This window comes from Procambarus clarkii, chromosome 1 (genome assembly GCF_040958095.1).
Source record: "Procambarus clarkii isolate CNS0578487 chromosome 1, FALCON_Pclarkii_2.0, whole genome shotgun sequence".
In the NCBI taxonomy this organism is placed as follows: domain Eukaryota; kingdom Metazoa; phylum Arthropoda; class Malacostraca; order Decapoda; family Cambaridae; genus Procambarus; species Procambarus clarkii.
The window spans coordinates 65046752-65070105 of record NC_091150.1 but is presented as its reverse complement, the minus strand read 5'-3'; the positions used below and the strand labels follow the sequence as shown (position 1 = coordinate 65070105).

Here is a 23354-nt window from a genome sequence, read left to right as displayed (position 1 = left end):
TCTGTCTTGTGTTGATGAAATTAATACCCTATTAATACCACATCTTGTTCTGTCTTGTGTTAATGCCACATCACCCCTTCCACCTCACTCAAATGTAGATATAAAATCGGAGATGCGTAAGTTACATTCAGTTGTGTATTTGTGAACTAAAGTCTTTGAAAATGTAATAAGTTTTACGAAACGCGCTCGTGTCGCGTCAGACTAGAAATAAAAATGAATTTTGGAGAATTGATTTTTGATTTACCTCCAACAGTGAAACGAAATGTACGAAAGATTGAGAAAATTCGTGTTAGAATTATTAATCTTACTTTTTCGGTCATATTTAATAATATATGTCTACAGGAAAGACTGCTACCAAAATAAATAAATAAATAAATAAATAAATATATATATATATATATATATATATATATATATATATATATATATATATATATATATATATATGAATGAATGAGAACCTGGAAGATCCATAATCAAGTGTTCTTTTCAATCAAGATATTGCAAAAATAAACTGAACTCAACTCCCAGTACATTATATAAAAAATCCAATAAGATTAATTAATTTTCAGGGTTATATCAATTCTTATAAAAATAGGACAGATACAGTCTCAAACATGAACAAAACTGTCAATAATTCATTTTTTTTTAAACTCCGGGTACTCGCCTATCTGTGCTTCCAAGGGTTGAGCTTCAGCTCTTAGGTAAGTAAGGAATATTATGTGTATGTGGAACAAACTGACTGTTGGCAGTTTGCTAGCTAACTTACACTCCTCTCAAGCTTGACAATGTTTCAGTGCTAAAAGGTTTCATTCATTTACTACATGTAATTTGTGAACAATTAAGTAAAGCCAACTTTTTTATTATTTCTATATTTCCCAAAATTACACACACAAAACACTACTAACCAAGAGATCTGACTGAGGAATTGACAGCAGCAGCTTAACCAAAGTGTGTAATGCAGACTCCAAGGCATCATCACCGTATAGGCGAAAGACTCCAAAGTTGACGTAGTTGCCACATAAAGCTGCCTTCATCATTGAGAAACAGATACTGATGCCTTTCAGTCTCATAGGGTATTTTTGATCCTTTGGAATGTTGCCTTCTTCGGACAAAATTCTTGAACCTGAAATGGAAAAACAAATATCTAATATTTTATCTTAACTTCAATTCTACACCATTCATACGCTAAAATTATGTTTCTTTAATATAAAAACTTAAAAAAAAAAAACCCAGCGTTGAATGTAATGAAACACCATTTTCTGGGTGAGTCCCGGAGGCTCCCCGGAGCTATCCAGGCTGAATGGATATGTATAACTTTCTGGCATCAGTCAAAGTGCTAGAAGTTCTTGCCTACCGGGGACCACGAGTCAGAACCTGGCCCCCTCAGAGAGGCCCGAGGAGCAATGGCCTATAGAAACCCCCTTGTGATTGGGAGCATTCTATGTCTGCCATCGACTGGGACAGGCACCAGAAAGGTAGGCGCCCCAAAACAAACCCCTATTCTGGTGAAATTATTGCTACCGAAAGCCAAACGAGTGGACAGAACTCCCCAAACAAAACTATCAAACTAGCATGACGTCATCACGTCGCCGCGCCACCGTCTGCGCAACCCCCCCTCCCCGAGAGGGAGAAGGGGGAGCCCCAGACCCTCCATGCCGGCGATCCAACTGGCAGTTCTTAGGCTGGATGTCAAAAAGACACGAAAACGCCGATGACCGGAGGGAGGGAGGGATGCCGGGGAGCCTCCGGGACTCACCCAGAAAATGGCGTTTCATTATATTCAACGCTGGTTTTCTGGGGCTACCAGAAGCTACCTTACCAAAAGACAAGTAAAACAGGGAAGAAACCGGGAGGCGGATACCACACGTCCTAACTGAACAACCAAAACCAGAAACAAAAAGACCAAAACGAGAAGAAAAACACCACCCAGGCCAACGACCAGGACGGCCCCAAAACTCAAGAGCAGGCCAGAGGGGAACAACGCCCAGGACAGCAAGTGGATTGGAGCAGAAGGAATCTCAACACTGAACGTAAGCAGGAGCGGCTCTGCCAGCACCACCCAACATGAGGTGACAGGACAATCTCAGACAACGGTCCCAGTACAACCCCGAAGGGAAGACAAACCAACCCTATCAAAGACCGAAGGACCCTTCGCAGCGATAGGAAAACCAAACACCGCCCCCTAGACAAAACATGCAGGTGGGAGACCAATAACGAACCCACCTGTGCCGACACAAACGACGAGAAACGAACACCACGATCGAAAGTGCAAAACGCGAATCTAAAAACAGCGACCCCGCAACCCAAAGGAGCAACAGAACCAGCTCCAGCAGGGAAGAATGATACACGCATCCCGAGGCATCCAAGAGGAGAACCACCGAGGATGAGAACCGCAGGAAAACAAACACACCCGGTCCGGAAAAGGAACAAGGAAAACCGACACCAGGACCGGAACCCAGCAAACCCGGTTCCAAGAAAAGGAACCAGGAAGGCAGGAGCGGCAGACCGAAAAGTCCACCCCCCCCCCGCACAGACAGTGCAACCCGAAGCCTGCAGAAAACCACACAGAAATCGCAGGAACTCGGTACCAAAACGGAACACCGGAGAAGTCCAAAAGCAGGACGTGGAACATGGACAGAGGTCCACCGGAGCACCAAACAGGATAATCAAGAAGCACTGACTCAGATACACAAAAAACCAGCGTTGAATGTAATGAAACGCCATTTTCTGGGTGAGTCCCGGAGGCTCCCCGGAGCTATCCCAGGCTGATATGCTAATGTCAGACTTTGGCATCAGTCATGTGTATGGAGTTCTTAGGCCTACCGGGGACCACGGCCAGAACCAGGCCCCCTCAGAGAGGCAAGGGGAGCAATGGCCTATAGAAGCCCCCGTGTAGTTGGAAGCATTCTATGTCTGCCATCAACCGGAACAGGCACCCAGAAAGGTAAGCACCCCAAAACAAACCCCTATTCTGGTTAAAATTGCTACCTAAAACCGAACTAGTGGATAGAACTCCCCAACCGAAAACAAGCAACTAGTGTGACGTCACACACTGCCGCGCCGCTGTCTGCGCAGCTCCCCCCTCCCCGGGAGGGGGAAGGGGGAGCCCCAGACCCCCCGTGCCGGCTACCCACACCTCAGTTCTTGAGGCTGGATGTCAAAAACGCGAAAAACCGCCGACCGGAGGGAGGGAGGGATGCCGGGGAGCCTCCGGGACTCACCCAGAAAATGGCGTTTCATTACATTCAACGCTGGTTTTCTGGGGGGAGCCCCGTCGGCTCCCCGGAGCTAACTACCCACAGACAGAAAAAGAGGGACTTACCCGGGAGGCGGTCGTCGCTCACCCCTCAACTCGAAGCCGAGACAACCGGCTGCAACCGCCGACCCAAAGCAACACAGGCCCGATGAGGCCCAGGGACATTCACAAGGTAACGAGCAGCCAGGACCCTGTTCGACCGCCAAAATTCCCGCGCCCGAATATCAGACCAAGACATATTCCCAAAGACGGCAGCAAGAGCCGCGAACTTACGAACGTCATGGGCATGGGGATAGACCGCAGGCTGGCTGGACCTAATAACCCAGCGGACGACCTGAGAGACCCGAACCCGCGAACAGGGAAGAAGGGAAACCGGATCAACCCACAGCGCGTCCCCGGACACAGAAGCTGTGGCGCGCAAATAACGGCGAAGCGCCGCAACCGGACACAAAACATGATGCACCCCCGGCCTGACCAACCAAGCATCAACCACCCATGGACCCCTCCGGAACGCAGCAGTCTCATTCTTCGCCAGAAAAGGAGACGGCTGCAAACGAACAAAACTATCACCACGACCAAAAGAGCAGAAACCTCTGCGCCGGAGGAGAGCATGAAGCTCCCCTACCCGACCCCCAGAGGCCAAAGCCAACAAGAAAAGTGCCTTGGAAAAACAATCCTGGACCGAAGGGGCCACAACGAAACGAGGAGATGAAAGGAAAGCGAGCACTCTGTCCAAAGACCAGGACGGCTCAGGCGACGCATGAGCAGGCCGGAGGTGAAACAATGCACGAGACAGCTTGCGAAACGGCGCAGACGTAACATCGATACCGAAAGCAAGCTGAAGCGGCTCCGCCAGCGCCGCACGATACGAAGCGACAGTGTTAGGCATAAGATGACGGTCCTGAAACAACCACGAGAGGAAGGACAAGACCACCCGAACAGACAAGGAGCTAACACGACGAAGACGCAAAAAGAAACGGAAGGACCGCCAGGAAACTTCATACTGCCGCCGAGAAGAAGCCCTCAGGTGGGACACCAACAAGGAGGCCACCTGATCACCATAGAGATGATGATAGACCCGAGTCAAAAAAACCATACGCGAAGACTCGAGGAGAAGATCGAACCAGCTACATGACGTACCGGCCCGATCTGCTGAAAGAGGCGGAGCCGCGGGAAAACCCTCGGGTTCGGACACCGAGCAACCAGCGCCTGAAACCAAGGCTGGGCCGGCCACCAAGGGGCCAGAAGGACAACTCTCCCCCGGTAAGTCTCTAAGCGAGTCAGGACCTGGAGCAACACCCGAACCGGGGGAAAGAGGTACAGGAACCCCCCACCTCGACCAGTCTAGCCGAAAGGCATCGACCCCGACGGCCTCGCAATCGGGGAAGGGCGCCGCATAAACGGGAAGACGCCGCGACCACGCCGACGCGAAGAGGTCCACTTCGGGGCGCCCGAACGTCTGGCAAAGCCAACGGAAGGACTCGTCGTCGACCGTCCACTCCGTGGAGAGGGGAACAAAGCGAGACAGGGCGTCGGCCAAGACGTTGGACACGCCCCGTATGTGAACCGCCAGGAGAGCCAAACCCCGAGAACTCAGCAGACGAGTCACCCGAAGCGACCAACCCCAAAGAGACAAGGACCGCATCGAACCCCTGCGGTTCAGGCAATGAACCACCGGAGAGCAGTCCGAATGGAGCCGAATCGTCGATCCGCGGGCCACCCGAATCCTCCCCAGAGCAAACCACACCGCCGCGAACTCCCGCATCGTACTGTGAGCTCGACGGAAGGACGGATCCCAACGCCCCTGGCCGGCCTGGTGAGCACTGGTCACAAAACCCCAGCCGAGAGACGACGCATCCGTGTACACATCGAGCGAGGGCTCGGGTAGGCGCCAAGGCACTGAACCCCGAAAAACCCGAAGAGGAAGCCGGTGACGCAGCAACCGACGCAAGTCCCCCGGGGGTCGAACTCTGCGATCGCGAGAGAGGCGGAAGGGGGAACCCCGAAGGAACCAGAACAGATGTCGAAGCCAAACCCGACCCGGCGGGTAGACCACCATCGCGAAGTTCAGGCTCCCGCACAGCCCCTCGAGCAACCGCCGGGTGACCCGAGGGCCCTCCAGAAACAGACGAAGGCGGGACCGCAGCCGCAGGAGAGACTCCGGAGGGAGAGACAAGGAGGCGGTGCGAGAGTCCCACACGAGACCCAGCCAAGTCCGAACCTGAGAGGGAACCAGATGGGACTTCCTCCAGTTCACCAAGAACCTGAACGCGGCGAGCTGGGAAAGAACCAAATCCCTGGCTAGCAAGCAAGCTGACTGGCTGGGAGCCCAAACCAGCCAGTCGTCGAGGTAGGCCAACACCCGAACACCTAGGAGACGCAAACGAGCCACCACAACCCGTGTAAGGCGTGTGAACACGCGAGGTGCCAGGTTCAACCCGAACGGGAGACAACGAAAGCGGTAACTCAGACGCCCCACTACAAAACCAAGCAGTCCCTGAACCGCGGATGAATCGGGACATGCCAATAAGCGTCCCGGAGGTCCAGGGACACCATCCAAGCTCCCGGCTCCAAGAGGAGCCGAACCTGAGACAGCGTAGTCATCCGAAAGGAGGGGCAATGAACCCAGGGGTTCAGACGGGACAAGTCCAGAATGAACCGCAGGTCCGCGCAGTCCCGTTTCGGAACCGGAAACAGACGGGAAACCCATCTGAGGGACAACGTCGTTTCGACGACGCCCAAGCGTACCCACTCCAAGACGACTCGACAGAGCGCAGGGGAAGAAGCCTGCCCTGCCAGCCCCGACCCCCCAAAGGGGGGAGGGGCCACCCAACGCCACCGCAGGCCGCGAGACACGACCCGAAAGGCCCACGAATCGTGGGACCAGGCGCGGGCGAACAGCGCAAGCCGCCCCCCCATTGCCCTGTCAAGGGGGCAAACCACGAAAGGGCCGGCGACCCTTACGAGACCCAGAGCCCCGCACAGCGCGAACACCGCGCCGACCAGATGAGGGAGGGTCCGCAGGAGGAGCCGACCCCAAACCTGACACCAGAGGCCTACCACGACGAGAGGAACCCCGAGCCCTGGCACGACCTTTCCGGGAAGACCCACCCTGGGACCCCCGGAAAACCAACAAGTCCGACATCGGACGACAAGCCGCCGACGCAGCCTGAATAAACTGCGCCACGGCCGACTCCCCAAACAGGAGAGGGCAAAAAGGTGAAGAACGCCTAAGAGCCAGAGCCCAAGCAGATTCCACGGAGGAACCCAGCACCGCCTGCCGACACGCGAGACGGGAAGCATAGAACAGGGAAAACCGCATCCCGCAAAATCGGCGTGAACAGCTTCAACAAGGCAGCCGACGAACGCGCAGCCGAGGACAAGGTGCCGGACCCCGGGACGGACCCAAGCGTCCCCACATCCTCCACGAGCCAATCCGAAGACAGCTCCAGGAGGGAAAAGAACCGCAAGGCCGAACACAAAAGGCCCCGGCCGCGCAAGTCCTCCGCCACGAGCGCCGCCGAAAGGGAGGGAACCTGCACATGGAGCCGAATAACGCCCACATCGCGGGGAAGATCAGGGGCAAACAAGCACTCATTCAGATACTCAAGTTCACCCCCCAGGAAAACCTGAAGCACTGTGGAAGCTTCCCGCCACTCCAGCGTGCGGGAACGACAGAAGGAATGCCAGGAATCCAGACCAAACAAGGGGCAGTCTGCTAGCCAGGACGACTCCGGAACCTCGTAACGGAGCCAGAAAGGGAACGAAGTCCCAAACCTGAACGTGGACGGATCCATTTCCGAGGCATAATCCGGGTCACGCAGGAGGTAAGCTGCAAAGGCCGCTCGCACCACACCAGGTTGGATGCGATAAGCCGAAAACCTCCGGAAGGACGGAACCGACGTACCCGGGGGAACACGGAACCGAACCCGGGGAGGGGCCGACACCAAATCCAACTTGTACGCAGAGGGGGGAAAAGAAAACCCCACTCCTTGTAACAATAAGCCCCGCTCAGTGGGAAGAAAAACCCAGGCGGGGTCCAGCGGGGCCCAAGGCCCCCAAGTCAGCCCCTCCCCAGCCTCGAGGTCCGTCACCACAGGACCCGAGGCCGAGTCCTCTCCCCAAGCCCCGACCCCACAAGACAAGGACGGAGCAGCCGGAAAAGCTGGAGGAAGGGGGGCTCACTGGTCAGACCCTGAAGCTTCGGCCGGGAGACAAGACTCGAATGCCTCTGCCGCCCCCCCGGAAGGGGCAACCCCCGAAGCTGCCCGAGTCTCGAGATCAAGTAACCCCTGCTCCGACCCCGAAACCCTCAGACGCTTCGGGGCCGGAAGCAGGGGCGGGGGACCAGAACGAACAGAAGGGGAAGGACGAGGAGGTGCGGACTGAACCAGGATCGAAGCGACCCCCACCCCCAAGTCCAGGTCTCGAAAAGCAAAGCGGGGCAGCCCCGGGGCATCCGGGGAAGCAACCAACCGAGCGCGTTGCAACAGACGAAACCTAGACTGCAACGCACGTGCCGCCCGTACCTGAATAGAATCATCAGAGGATTGGGTAAATTGAGTCACAAGCAAGCAGCAACACTCACAGGACTCAGGGTCGAAAGTATCACCGACCCAACAGGCAGCGTGGCAGAGGCAAAAACAATGAGGGTCACCCTGAGACAAGGGGACCGAGCAACCCTCAAACTCGCACACAGCGAGTGGGGACTCCGGGGTCACATCCATCGGACCCACGCGCCCCCTAGGGGATTCCCAGGGTCCTGAGCGTTTACTTTAAGAGGACTCGCGCTCAGGTAGTCCCAGGCAGGGTGCTGCAAACCGGCGCCCAAAACTACCAAGCAAACTTCTAAAGCTGAACCCCAGGGACGTGTACACTCACGGGGACCTAGCAGGGGGCGCCACCGAGGAGAACAGTGGAAGGGCAAAAACAAACTGAATAAAATGACAGAACCCCCACCAGGCAAAAACAAAAAGAAAAACAAAACCCCGCAAGAGGACAGCGAACCCCAAGGAACAGAGCCGGCCGCGATGTCGGGAAATACAAGCTGAGCAGCACCCTGCGCCCCTACCAGTGCAAACTGCCTCTTACCTGCCGGTAACAAGGGAGAACAGAACACCCAAGAGCCCAACAGGCGGCCGAAAAACCGAAAGGTAAAACGGACCAGCAGAGGCAGACCCCGAGGAGCCTGTGGAAGGTGGCCCCAAGCCCCAAGGGCAGTACTTACAGGGCACCTAGGGAAGGCAGCCCTAGGCGCATGCAGCCGAGTACTGAAGATAACTCCTGGCTCTCGCACCCACAAAACTAACACCACACGCAAAGCACAGTGCAGTAGCGACACCGGAGCCAGAGCACACGACCATCGCCTATAGCATCAGCCTCAAGAACTGAGGTGTGGGTAGCCGGCGCGGGGGGTCTGGGGCTCCCCCTTCCCCCTCCCGGGGAGGGGGAGCTGCGCAGACAGCGGCGCGGCAGTGTGTGACGTCACACTAGTTTGCTTGTTTTCGGTTGGGGAGTTCTATCCACTAGTTCGGTTTTAGGTAGCAATTTTAACCAGAATAGGGGTTTGTTTTGGGGCGCTTACCTTTCTGGGTGCCTGTTCCGGTCGATGGCAGACATAGAATGCTTCCAACTACACGGGGGCTTCTATAGGCCATTGCTCCCCTTGCCTCTCTGAGGGGGCCCGGTTCTGGCCGTGGTCCCCGGTAGGCCTAAGAACTCCATACACATGACTGATGCCAAAGTCTGACATTAGCATATCAGCCTGGGATAGCTCCGGGGAGCCGACGGGGCTCCCCCCAGAAAGTGTAGCATGGGGGAGGAAAACTGCATTAGGTAAGGAAAACCACGAATACGGCTCAAGGAGCGGCCGGGAAGTAATGCACACGACCAACCACAAAATGTGTAGAGGAGCGCGTACATACCTGAGGGACCTTACGGACAGCAGGGTTATCTTGAGGTTCTTGAGAAGATTCTCCCTCAGCTATGTGAGGGTGCAGTCAGGCACCGAAGATAGGCAAGGTAAGTGTCCAGACAGGGAAAAGACCCAGGGGTCTACAACGAAAACAAAAGCACCGAAATGTGGGGCAGAGCCCCACAGGACAACAAAGAACAAAAGATGGACAAAAAGCACTAAAGACGCACGCAAGGTGACCAAACACCACACCCAACACCCCAGTCAGGAGCCATCGACGCAATCCCGCCAAGCGGGGAAGAGTAAACAAGGATGGAACAGTGAACAAGGGTGGCAGAAGGAGTAGAGGATCCCAAGAAGATACTCGCTCAAAACGCATGAGCCTAACGAGAGAAGCAAAGCTCCACAAAGTACCAACGACGGAACTCAAACCGTTCCGTACGTCCAACAAAAAGTCTTGCCAACCTGTGGGGAACTGAGGCGGCGCCCAAGCATATAACCAGCAGAGTAGCGATTAATAACTAGTCTACCGGCAAGTGTGGTCTAGAACAGACATGCGAGACACCGTACCGACACTCAGTGCACCCAACCAACACCATTGCCCGCCAATGATCACCCACAACTACTGTATATGCAACAAAAGATAAGTAGTCCCTTAGTGTTTGTGTTTATTGACCAATCTCCACGAAACAATAGAAACTGGGATAGTGGCACATGCCACCCGTGCGGCACATTGTGGGCACGAAACAATGGGCATAAAAGGGATAAGCTCAGAATCAGGAAAGACCGGAGGAATGACCGGCACAGTAACAGGCCCGGTGATGTGCGGAACCAAGTACCACGTAACGTGGTGGTGGGGCCCCACTATTGGTGCAAGGGCGGGTTGGACATGTAAGTGAGTGGGAATGTATGATAATCTTCTTGTTTGAGGAGCTGTTCACTGGAGACAGTTACGCAAATCCCAGCTGTGTCTGGGTACAAGTGACAGGATGAACAACCCAGCAGGTATTCCTCCTATCGGGGAGTGTTGTACATGCTGCTATGTTGGTGTGTCTACTCACAAGATGAGTGGCGCAGCCCAAGAAACTCGCCCCTCGGAGCAAAATTTAATTTAAATTAGTAGCTGCCTCGCACGGGCCAAGAGGCCCTCCACAGGGCCATTGTGCTTATGTCCAAATGCAGGTAAGCACAAGGGACACCGGAGGTAGTGAGCACCCAAAGGAGCCACAGACACTAAAAAGAACCCGAGTAATGGCAGAGGGAAAGGAAGCCAAAAGCACCAAAATGCCATGTGGAGGAGGCAGACACCACCCACAGGAGCAAACAAGAAGACAGAGCCCAGAAGGCTCAGGAAACTGCGCAACCGTCAACTGACAGGAGAGGCGGGGCCCAAGAGCCAGAGCTCAACCCCCGCAAGCACTACTAGGCAAGCACCCCACCAAAAGTGAGAACCAGCACTAGGCCGACAGAAGCGCCAGACAAGACAACCTCACCTGCAGAGCAGACACACAACCGTGCCACAACACAGGCGAGCCAAGTAACACACCAGGAGCAGCGCTAAAGGCGTGCCCGAAAGCCATGCATACTCGAGGCAGTAGGCATAGTATGTACCCTTACCTGAATAAAATGCGAGGTCGAAGGAGAATACGGCCAGAGGTGCGCGCCCTGCAGAAGACGAAGCAGGACAAAGGGAGAACAAAGTGACATCCCCCGACAAATTCAAAACACCCTCAGCATCCAGAGGGCCACGACCGGAGGGAGAAACGAGCAAGAAGCCGTAGAAAACCACGAGAAACGGCGCGAACACACGAGCATACCACCCGTAAACAAAACGCACACCGCGGCCCCAGCACACGAGGTACGAAACGCACCACCCGTCCACAGGGAGGCGTGGCTCGTACACCAGGCGGACACACAAATCGTACACACAACGTACAGACATCGTACAAACACCAGGAAGGTGTGCGGAACGAAGACAAAGAACGCCGAAACTGGAAGTAGAGACGACGCGAAAACGAAGCAAAAGAAAACAGATGTGGAAGGGAACCAACAAGGCCGACAAAAGACCCGATGGAAACCACATCGAAAATCAACAGACGTTCCAATAATATTGAAAGGTGCGAAGAGACTCGTGAACCAACGAGAACGCTTTGCCCGAAACGAATGCCCGAAACACTTTGCATAATAGTGGCTATAGGCAATGTATGTACTAGCCCTATCTATAAATCCATCATTCTTTGTAAAATCTCTTGGACGTACGTACCTTACCTAAATAAACATTTATATTTATCATTTATTTAGAACCCTGACAAGCACCCCTGACCAAGGAACTTGCAGATACAATGATACGAAACGGTTGAGGCCCTGCGTACTAGGCCAAGATAGAAATCCATCAATGTTTGTTACACACCTTGTATGGATGTACCTTACCTGAACACTTTATTTTTTTTTTCGTGAACAGCATCACGACATAAGTGCGAAAAGGGTAAGGAAAATGGGGTGAAACACACCCCCATGAACGACGGGACCGACGAACCCGAAGGAACACGGAAACGAACCCAGGGAGGGGTATACCTGAAACAACAGGAACACAGGGAAGGAACAACCCCACTCTGAGGAACTGCCAGCCCCACACCAAAGGTACAAGAACCCAAGAGGGGCAAACGGGGCCGAGGCCCCTCAGGTAACCCCTCCCTAACCCCGGAACCTCTACGGCATGACCCAGGGCCGAGCCGCACCCCCAAAGCCCCAGCTTAACAAGGAAAAGTCGGGGCAGCCGTGCAAACACTAATGAAGGAAGCCCACTGGTCAGACCCATACGGCACGGCTGGAGGAACCGACTCGAATGCCTCCGCCGCCACCCCGGAAGAGGAAAACCCCCGAGACCGCCAGAGTCTCAACCCAACCAGACCCCACCCCAACCCCGAAACCCTCCTAAGGTTCGGAGCAGGAAGCAAGGGAGGAAGTGAGTAGAACAGAAGGGGAGGAACAAGAAGCGGAAGGAGCCAAAGCCGAAGCGACCCCCACCCCCAAGTCCAGACCCCAACCACCAAAACGGGGCAGCCTCGGGGCATCCGGGGCCGCAAACCAAGAGCGTTGCAGCAACACACACCCAGCAAGCAACGCCGCAGCCGCCTGCACCCGATTATCAAGATCAGTGGCCTGGGTGAAGGAGAGCGTACCGACAACAAACATCGGACGACTCCGGGTCACAAGAACAAGACCCAAAAGGCAGCATGGCGGAGGCACAACAGGTGAGTGTCACCCGGAGACAAGGGGACAGATCAACCTTCAAACTCGCAGGATGCGAGGGGGACTCCGGGGACACATCTAGGGGACCACGGAGCCCCCGTGGGGTTTCCCAGGGCCCTTAGCCTTGGGTACACGCTAAGGGAAGCCCAGGCAGGGTACCGTGAACCGGCGCCCAAATCTACCAACAAACTGCTAAAGCTGAACCCCCAGGACGTGTCCACTCACGGGGGCCAAGCGGGGAGTACCGCCAACAGAAGAATTCGAAAGAAATTCATCTAGAACAGGAAAGGGGGACCATAGTAAAAGCAGACCCCCACCAGGCAAAAACAAAAGAAAAACCCCGCAAGAGGACAACGTACCCAGGCGCAACAGAGCCGGCCGCTGTTAATGGTGAAATTAGCTGTACAGTACCCCGCGCTCCTACCAGTGACGAAAACTACCACCTACCCAGAGACAAACCAGGGCAACAAAACCCCAGCCGACTCCAAGAGCGGCCCAGAACCGAGCAGTAAAGGACACAGCGGAGACAGAACCCAGAACCCTTCCACAAGGCAGACTTGTGGAAGGTGGCCCCAAGGGCAGTACTTACAGGGCACCTAGGGAAGATAGCCCTAGGCACATGCAGCCGAGTACTGTGGAATCTTACTCCTGGCTCACACCCCACCGGTAGAGACAGTCCACACCACAAGGCACAGAACTGAAACAAAAACTGGAGCCAGAGGCACTAGACCAGCCAGCAATTCCATCAGCCAAGAACTGCCAGTTGGATCGCTGGTGGAGGGTCTGGGGCTCCCCCTTCCCCCTCTCGGGGAGGAGGGGGGGGGGGGTTGCGCAGACGGTGGCGCGGCGACGTGATGACGTCATGCTAGTTTGATAATTTTGTTTGGGGAGTTCTGTCCACTCGTTCGGCTTTCGGTAGCAATAATTTCACCAGAATAGGGGTTTGTTTTGGGGCGCCTACCTTTCTGGGTGCCTGTCCGGTCGATGGCAGACATAGAATGCTCCCAATCACAAGGGGGTTTCTATAGGCCATTGCTCCTCATGCCTCTCTGAGGGGGCCAGGTCTGGCTCGTGGTCCCCGGTAGGCAAGAACTTCTAGCACTTTGACTGATGCCAGAAAGTTGTACATATCCATTCAGCCTGGATAGCACCGGGGAGCCGACGGGGCTCCCCCAGAAAAAGTATTGAATGTAATGAAACGTCATTTTCTGAGTGCGTCCTAGAGGCTCCCTGGCTATCGGGCTAATGTGTGATATATTAGACATGGGCATTAGCCAATGGGGGTCAGCCTACTGGGGATCACGAGCCAAAACCTGGTCCCATCAGAGATGTTTCAGGGAGCAATGACCTGGAAAACCCCTCTGTGGTTGGTGTTTCCTTATCTGCCATTGACCAGGGTTAGGAACTCAGAAAGGTAGGCACAACAAAACCAACCCAACATGGTGAGAAAATTACAACAAAAACAGAAATGAGAGGCAGAACTCCCCAGAACCTAAAGAAACAAGCACACATCATACAATACTGCAGCGCCGCTCATCCGTACAGCTCTCTCTCCCCGCGCCAGCTACCTAGCACTCCAGTTTGGAAGCTAAGCATCGAAACACACGAAAAATCTCCGACCGGAGGGAAGGAGGGTTGCCAGGGAGCCTCTGGGGCTCACCCAAAAAATGGAGTTTCATTACATTCAACACTGGTTTTCTGTGGGAAGCCCCTACAGCACTCTGGAGCTACATACCCAAAGGAAAAAAGAGGGAATTACCAAGGAGGCAACCCACAGAAGCCACCACACACTCCTCAACATGAAGTCGAGACAACTGGCTGCACCAAGGGCACCTGACAGCTAAGTGGACAGCACATCAGATTCGTAGTCCTGAGGTTCCGGGTTCGATCCCCAATGCAGGCAGAATCAAATGGGCAAAAAATTATTCCACCCTGATGCCCCTGTTACCTAGCAGTAAATAGGTACCTGGGAGTTAGACAGCTGCTACGAACTGCTTCTTGAGGGGTGTGTAACAAAAAAGGAAGCCTAGTCGAGGACCAGGCCGCAGGAATGCTAAGCCCTGAAATCATCTCAAGATAACCCTGCAGTCCAAAGCAACACAGGAACAACCAGGAGCAGGAACATTTACCAAATAACGGGCAGTCAGGACCCTGTTCGACCTCCAAAATCCCCACGCCTCAATATCAGTCCAGGACATGTTGCCAAACACGGCAGCCAATGCAGCAAACTTCCTAACGTCATGGGCACGAGAATAAACCACAGGCTGGCTAGACTTAATAACCTTATAGACGACCTGGGAGACCCGAGCCCTGGAACGCTGGTTTTCTGTGGGAAGAAGGAAAAGGGTCGCAACCTTTGGGTCGCAGGTTGCAGCCAGCCCAGGCAAGGTACTGCTAACCAGTTATCCTAAAGCTAACAAGCAAACAAACTAAAAGTTGAACTCCTGTAATGCGTGCAATCACGGGGACCTGGCGGAGGGCCTCCAAAATCATACAAGTATTCCTACAGCCACACCAGGCTGACCCCACACCAGGCAAAACAAAACAAAACAAAAAAAACCCACAGAAGCACAATGTCTCCAGGGGAACAGAACCAGTTGCTATACGTATATCAGACAGTATATACGTATATGCTATATGTATATTGGGCATTATATATTGCCAGTGTCCTTAACTTGTATACCATGCAAGGTGATGGAGAAGATTGTGAGAAAAAACCTAGTAACACATCTGGAGAGAAGCAACTTCGTGATAACCCACCAACAAGGGTTCAGGGAGGGTAAATCTTGCCTTACAGGCTTAATAGTCTACGATCAGGTGACAAAGATTAAGCAAGAAAGAGAAGGATGGGCGGACTGCATTTTTTTGGACTGTTGGAAAGCCTTTGACACAGTACCCCATAAAAGGCTGATGCATATGCTGGAGAAACAGGAAGGAGTAACTGGTAGGGCGCTCCAGTGGATAAGGGAGTACCTAAGCAATAGGAAGCAGAGAGTTACAGTGGGGGTGAGACCTCAGATTGGCATGAAGTCACCAGTGGAGTCCCACAGGGCTCTGTACTCGGACCTATCCTGTTTCTAATATACGTAAATGATCTCCCAGAGGGTATAGACTCATTCCTCTCAATGTTTGCTGACGACACCAAAATTATGAGACGGATTAAGACAAGAGGAGGACAGCTTGAGGCTTCAAGAAGACCTGACCAATCTGCAGGAATGATCAAACAAATGGTTGTTAGAGTTTAACCCAAGCAAATGTAATGTAATGAAGATAGGGGTAGGAAGGAGGAGACCAGATACAAGGTATCATTTGGGAGATGAAATACTTCAAGAGTCAGAGAGAGAGAGAGAAAGACCTTGGGTTGATATCACACCAGACCTGTCCCCTGAAGCTCATATCAAGAGGATAACATCAGCAGCATATGCCAGGTTGCCTAACATAAGAATGGCCTTTAGAAACTTGTGTAAGGAATCTTTCAGAACATTATATACCACATATGTCAGACCAATCCTGGAGTATGCAGCTCCAGCATGAAGTCCATATCTAGTCAAGCATAAGACTAAACTGGAAAAGGTTCAAAGGTTTGCCACCAGACTAGTACCCGAGCTGAGAGGTATGAGCTACGAGGAGAGACTATGGGAATTAAGCCTCACTTCGTTGGAAGACAGAAGAGTTAGGGGGGGACATGATCACCACATTCAAGATTCTCAAGGAAATCGACAGGGCTATTTAACACAAGGGGCACACGCACTAGGGGACACAGGTGGAAACTGAGTGCCCAAATAAGCCACAGAGATATTAGAAAGAACTTTTTTAGTGTCAGAGTGGTTGACAAATGGAATGCATTAGGCAGTGATGTGGTGGAGGCTGACTCCATACACAGTTTCAAGTGTAGATATGATAGAACCCAATAGGCTCAGCAACCTGTACAGGGAAGATTTCCTGAGACCTGGAATTTTAAGAACAAGAGGACATAGATTTAAACTAGCTAAACACAGCTGCCGAAGAAATACAGTGGTACCTCGAATAACGAATTTAATCCGTTCCATGTTCGTCATGTGAAACGGACGTCATACAAAACGAATGTCCCCATGTAACCACTGTGATGCACTGTGCTTATTGTGAAATTCCCCCAGTGCTTGACATCAAATGTTCCCTAAAAATCTTTTTTCTTTGTAAAATGATAAATTACCTTCCCTGAACATGTCATGTAAAATTATTACCAAATTCTACTTACTTTGGCTGTGAGGACGTGGACAAGGTGTGCTGTGACGTCATCAGGGGCTGGTCGCCCGTGTGTGAAGCTCCCAGACACGGTCGCTCAGGCCATTCAAGCACCGCGTGTTGCCACAAATATATTTTCAAATATTTTTTTCTTTGTATTTCCAATGCGGTTTTATTTGTTTCTTTTATCGTATATGATGCATATTTATGACCTTTACAATTTGTATAAAGTAGAATGTTCATAATTTTCCATGGAACTGTGATACATGTGTCAGTAATGTGTCCACAATAAATGTTTATTGTCACAATATTACGTGGTAAAAATTCACTACAATTACAAAATGTACAGTTTCACATACTATTTACACAGTAACACACTGTATTACACACTCAGTACTTTGGAGGTGCATAATAATCAACGAAATAGTCCATGGTACACAGTACGACTTTGCTCTCCTTGCACCAGCTACAGATAGATTTTTGCTTCCTGTTTCATCGTTCTGTGTGCTTGCAAATAACGCACTCGCGTGCACCCTTGGCTTTAGTACTTGTAAGTGGTATGTAGCCAAGCTTGTAAAGCATAAGGTAGTATTGAAACGATTATAGGAAAAGCTCAATTTGTAAGGTAGTCTTGAAAAGATCGCTTTGTAAGGTCCCACACAGGAAGAGATTCAGCCAGCCTCAAAGAGTGTCCGTCAGTCAGGAAGAGATTCAGGTATTCTTGAAAATATTTATAGAAAACACCACCATGGAAGCCGCTAACACTGTTCATCTATGCTACTTGTATCAGATGCATCATCACTGGAACGCAGAAAACGATTCATCTATGTATCATCTATATAAATTGGAGATGGCAAGGGTGGGGCTCAGAGCTACAACTGGATACGCTCGCTGTATCAATCTCATAGGTGCTGTATCACTTGCATCCGACCATTGTGTTAAGTCCTTATTGCATCTAACTTCACCAATATTATGACCCTTATGTTCTTCAAACAATAAAGTCTGAATTTCACCGACTGAGCGCAATCTTTCAACACGGTGTCGGACATGTGTTTGGGAGCCAGAGGCACGTGTGCCACAAATGGTTGCTCACGCACTACTAACCCAGCCAGCAGCCCTACTTTCTTATTTGTTATAGCAAAAGCTTCGTTCAGTGTTTGTCGGGTAGGCTGCTCCATTATGACAATTTTTCTTTGTTTCAAATGTGTTCCATTTGTTTTGTATTTGTCACTTCTCAATATGGAGCAGCCTACCCGACAAACACTGAACGAACCTTTATGGCATTTGTTCATTTTTCAAATTGTTTCAAGTTCTTTTATTTTTCGTTTTTTTTTATTTAACCCTTTAACTGCGCAAGGCACCTGCTGGCCCAGGCTTCGGGTGCGCAACGCGCCTCCGGATGTTTTTATTTTTCACGTTCCATTCAAAACTCCCCGGCTACATGGGGTTCACATCAGCTTCTCAAGGCTCTTGTAAACAGACGTCATCTTAAAAAAAAATCATGGTCCACATTGCCGGGTGTCAGAGCCTCAGTAGTGAGTGAGCAACCAAGGCTGGTGCTCGCAGCATGAGCGCACAGCACTGCTGTTCAGTGTGTGACCACAGCATCGCCTAATATTGTCAAAATATATATATAATCTGTTTTATTTAGCCATGATAGTATTATAGAAGAGCCCGAGTGTGATAATGACTGGGTACAGTGTTCAAATATCAGTGATTCAATGCTGTTCACGATGTTCACAGCGCTAGCCACAGCACCACAGCATTATTTCGTCCATCTAGGAACCTTCAAACGACTTTTTAGGTTCCTTTTCAAAATAAACTTGTGGTCAATTATTCATTTACACAGGGGATTGTGGTTATAATGAGCATTGTGCGTAGGAAGGAGGAATTTTGGTAAGGGAGGGAGGAAGGGAGAGAATTGAGGTAGCCTCACTGTGTGGCAGCCACTCTTGTTTTGCTCACCGTACTAGCTTCCTGGTTCGCTATGGGGAACACACATGTACATGGGTATATACAGTGTGTGTGAATAGTGTAATAATAGCACCAGGAGTATGTTGTGAGGAGCTATTTTGGTGAGGGACGTGACGTCGTAATCGTAGCGTCGTCTGCTGTCTGCTGTGTGATTTGTCATGCAGTGTATGGTGGCCATTGTACTGCTTGGACACAATACCGGCTTACTTGCATAGTTCTGGTAAATAAAACATGTAGATAGGTATATATAACATGTGTAAATCATGTAATAAATACAATAACAGTATGGTGGGAGGAGGAATGTTGGCAAGTAAGATGTTGGAGGAGTGAGGGAGGGCTGGCTGAGTGTGGCTGCTCACACTCGCGGTGTTCTGACTGTGTTGATGGTGAATGTATATAGTGTGACAGTGTATAGTCTGTAAATAGAATGTATATATAAATAAATTAGCATGATACATGGTAAATATGTGATACATATGTGTACACAAGTGTCATGCACGTAACACAGTGTCCTTAGACAGTACGGATGTATTACTGCCATAATATAGTGTACGTGTTCATTATACATAGGATTAGCACGTAAAAACAATGTATTTGTAACTGTGCGCAAAAAATGAACAAAAATATATTCGCGGCAACTCGCGCCCCGCCCCGAGCGCCCACCGGCCCTGGGAGCTTACTGCACGGGTGAACGGGGAATGATGACGTCACGCGCCAACTTACGGACCGCATAGCAGCCAAAGTAAGTACAAGTTCGAAATTTTTTTGATATACCCATACTGGGGTTTTTGACACTTTAAAAACATAAGAATTTTTTCAAGAGAATTTATTTCCTGTGCACTGGGGGTGGGGGTGTCATATTTATAGGCTGAGCAGTTAAAGGTTAAGAAACATGAAGCAGCCTACCACCGAACAAACCATTTTGACATTTATTCTTGTTTTCAAAATTCTTTAATTTTTTTTTATGTAAGAAACATGAAGCAGCCTACCTGCCGACCAGTGAACAAACCTTTTGCTATAAGACAAATGAAAAATAAATATCGAACACATTTGAAGAAAGGAAAATATCCTAATGGTTTGTTGAGTGTATGTAAGGTAGGCTGCTCCATTATTGAGACATAAATGACAAATACAAAACAAATGGAACACATTTGAAACAAAGAAAGATTGTTATAATGGAGCAGCCTACCTGCCAAACACCGAACGAACCTTTTTGACATTTGTTATATATCAGAAATTTCATTTCTTTTTTTCTACAAAAACATCAATACTTTGCAACATCTCAGCAGTCACCCCTTTATATCCCAGCATCATTAGCATCTTTAAACAAGAACAACATAATTTATGTGCATCGTCGGAGGCGTCTAAGAATGTGCAAGAAGCAGCGCGACCCCACCATGTGGTGTTGACGTTACTCAAACCAGCGTTCCCATACAAGACGATTTGACGCCGATCGGGCCATTCGTTACCCAAAATGTTCGTCTTTTGGGCATCATTATGCGAGGTACCACTGTATAAGAAAATTTACTTTCGCAAACAGTGGTAGACGGTTGGAACAAGTTAGGTGAGAAGGTGGTGGAGGCCAAGACCGTCAGTAGTTTCAAAGCGATATACTGTATGACAAAGAGTGCTGGGAAGACGGGACACCACGAGCGTAGCTCTCATCCTGTAACTACACTTAGGTAATTAAACTTAGGTAATTACACACACACACAATAATATATTGTATAAGACATGCAACAAAGTATTCCATACATTATACGTTAGATAGCTTACCATAGGTACAGATGACTTTGCTCGTCTCTCGGAAAAGCAGGATACCACTGGTTGATGAGACACCAAACTGAAGTCTCTGAGATTTATTCTGAACCAACTCTTCATAGAGTTTGAGAATGGGCGTGGTGACCTGAGGGTCATGACTCCAAATTTCCACCCCTTTCACGAGAATACCAGTATATTTTGGGTATCTACAAGCTAGTCAAGGAGACTATAATAATTATATTAGCACTTAGAGAATGGATTAAGACAAGCATGGAGGGGAGGGGAAAGATTACAAACCTATAACCTTGAATCTATAAGTTCAAACCTTGAACCTATAAATTCACATAGGTTCAAGAACCTATATGAACTTTGGTAGCACTACAATGCACATTATTAATTTTTCATCATTCAACTATTAAAATTGTTCAACAATAACCTATCTATATTTAAAACATTTGAAAAATACACACATTATTGTATATACAATTATATAAACGCACACCAAAAACATATTATTATAACTCACTTATTATAGTTGAGCAGAAAGAATAGTTTCAATATTGTGAAAAGTTCACACCAACATTTGCCCTTTTAACAGTAGTTTTGCCTTGGCAGACACACACATTTTCATGGTGATATATATGATAATATAATTTTATGAGGCACATCTAAAATCCACCAAGAATAATTAACTAATGTACTGTTCAAGACTCAATCACCATTATGAGTGTTAAAATGATCAATGGTAAATATGAAAGAGCATTATTTTCTCATTGGAAATGAAAAAAACCAGCGTTGAATGTAATGAAACGCCATTTTCTGGGTGAGACTAGGAGGCTCCCTGGAGCTATCCAGGCTGATATTGCTATTGTCAGACTTTGGCATCAGTCTTGTGTATTGAGTTCTTAGGCCTACCGGGGACCACAAGCCAGATCCTGGCCCCCTCAGAGAGGCACGAGGAGCAATGACCTATAGAAACCCCAATGGGGTTGGAAGCCTTCTATGTCTGCCATCAACTGAGTCAGGCACCCAGAGAGGTTAGCATCCCAAAACAAACCCCTAATTCTGGTGAAAATATTGCTACCAAAAGCCAAACAAGTAGATAAAACTCTCCTAAAAGAAACGAGCAAACAATCATGACGTCACACGTTGCAGCACCGCTGTCTGGGCAGCTCCCCTCTCCCCAGAAGGGGGAGCCCCAGACCCCTCGCGCCGGCTATCCACCCTTCAGTTCTGAGGCTGGATGTCAAAACACGCAAAAAAATGCCGACCGGAGGGAGGGAGGGTTGCCAGGGAGCCTCCAGGTCTCATGCAGAAAATTGCATCTCATTACCTTCAACGCTGGTTTTCTGGGAGGAGCCCCTTTGGCTCCCTGGAGTTAACTACCCATAGGGGAAAAACTTTGGGACTTACCGGGAGGTGGTCGTTGCTCTCTCCACTACTTGAAGTCAAAACAACTGGCTGCAACCGCCGACCCAAAACGACACAGGCCCGACTAAGCCCTGTGTTGGACCCCTCCGGAAAGCAGCAGTCTCATTCTTCACCAGAAAAGGAGGAGATGGCTGCAGACAAACAAAACCAACACAAAGACCGAAAGAGCAGAAACCCCTGAGCCGGCGGAGAACACGAAGCTCCCCAACCTGACCCCCAGAGGCCAATGCCAACAGAAAAAGAGCCTCAGAGAAACAATCCTGAACCAAAGGGGCCACAACAAACCAAAGAGAAGAAAGAAAAGAGAGCACTCTGTCCAATGACCAGGACGGCTCACGCAGCGCATGAGCCGGCCGGAGGTGAAACAATGCACGAGACAGCTTGCCAAACGGCACAGAAGAAACATCAATACCAAAAGCAAGCCAAAGCGGCTCCGCCAGCACCGCACGATATGAGGCGACAGTATGGGGCAAAATGACGGCCCCAAATCTCCACAGGAGAAGGACAAGACCACGCCAACAAATGCAGCTACCAGAGGATGGACAAAAGGATAAGGAATGACCGCCAAAAAAAACCACACTGCGACCAAGAAGAAGCACGCAGGTGGGACACCATCAACGAAGCCACCCGACCACCAACAGAAGGCGAGAGACATGAGGCAGTACCGAACCAGCCCCGCCATGGGCTAATCGAGCCTAGGAAGAGGCGGAGCCGCGGGAAGATCTCAGGTGCGACCACGGAGCCAGCAGAGCCGAAAAACCCAAGCCGGCAAAAGAGGAGATGGAACGTCCGCCGTACAGAAAAACATCCCAATGCCTGCGAGCTCGCCAGGAGATCAGAGATGGCAGTCCCGATGCGAGACTCTAGAGAAGGAACACAGAGAGACCGTGAAAATGGCAACAGGCTGGGTAAGCCAGGAAACCAGGAACCCAAACCTGGCAATAGGAAAGCCAAAAAAGCACAAACAAATCACACAACAATGTGTAGGATAAAATGAGAAAACGAAAAACCACAAGAAAAAGACCAGAAGAAAAACCCCAGCACCAACGGCCAGGGACAAGAGCGCAGAAGGAAGATGAGGAATGAAGAAGGCAAGTAGCAAACTGGAATGAAAGAGACACGACCAATAACACACACAGCCACTGGTCATGTCCCAACAAGCCACGCCAACAACACCGAGTTGTGTGACACGTCGAAAAGAGGGGAACATGACGGTGAAGGCCAGTCTCAAGAAGAAGGGTGGAGGTGGAGAAACGTACCCACCGACAGGATGGACCCGACAGATCCAAGGGACAAGGAACTGATCCTGGGGAGGGGCAGACTCCCAAAAACATGTACAGAGAGGGGGAAGAAAAACCCCACTCCTAGTAACCGCAAGACCTAGAGAGTAGAAAAACTCAGGCATGGTCCAACGTCAACCCCTCACCAGGCCCAAAAACCCACAAGGCAGGTCCCGGGATTCAGCTGTTCCCCCAAAGCCTCAGCCTCACAAGAAAAGTCAGGGGAGTCGGACAAGTACTAAGGAAGGGGAGCCCACTG

General features: G+C 50.5%; 1 protein-coding gene across 2 annotated transcripts in view; it reads right to left on the bottom strand.

Annotated features, from left to right (window-relative positions):
• Positions 1-727: 727 nt before the first annotated feature.
• LOC138358937 (exportin-7-like) overlaps positions 728-23354 on the bottom strand; it is a 34450-nt gene continuing 11823 nt past the window's right edge. The window contains exons 2-3 of one of the 2 annotated variants that reach the window (XM_069317430.1): positions 20400-20590; positions 728-1126 (exon numbers count right to left, since the gene is read on the bottom strand). In XM_069317430.1, the coding sequence (XP_069173531.1) occupies positions 885-1126; positions 20400-20590 (433 nt within the window). In that variant the 3' untranslated portion in view covers positions 728-884. Of the gene's footprint in view, positions 1127-19433; positions 20296-20399; positions 20591-23354 lie in introns of those variants that run through there. The other variant, XR_011225678.1, reaches the window with a different exon arrangement.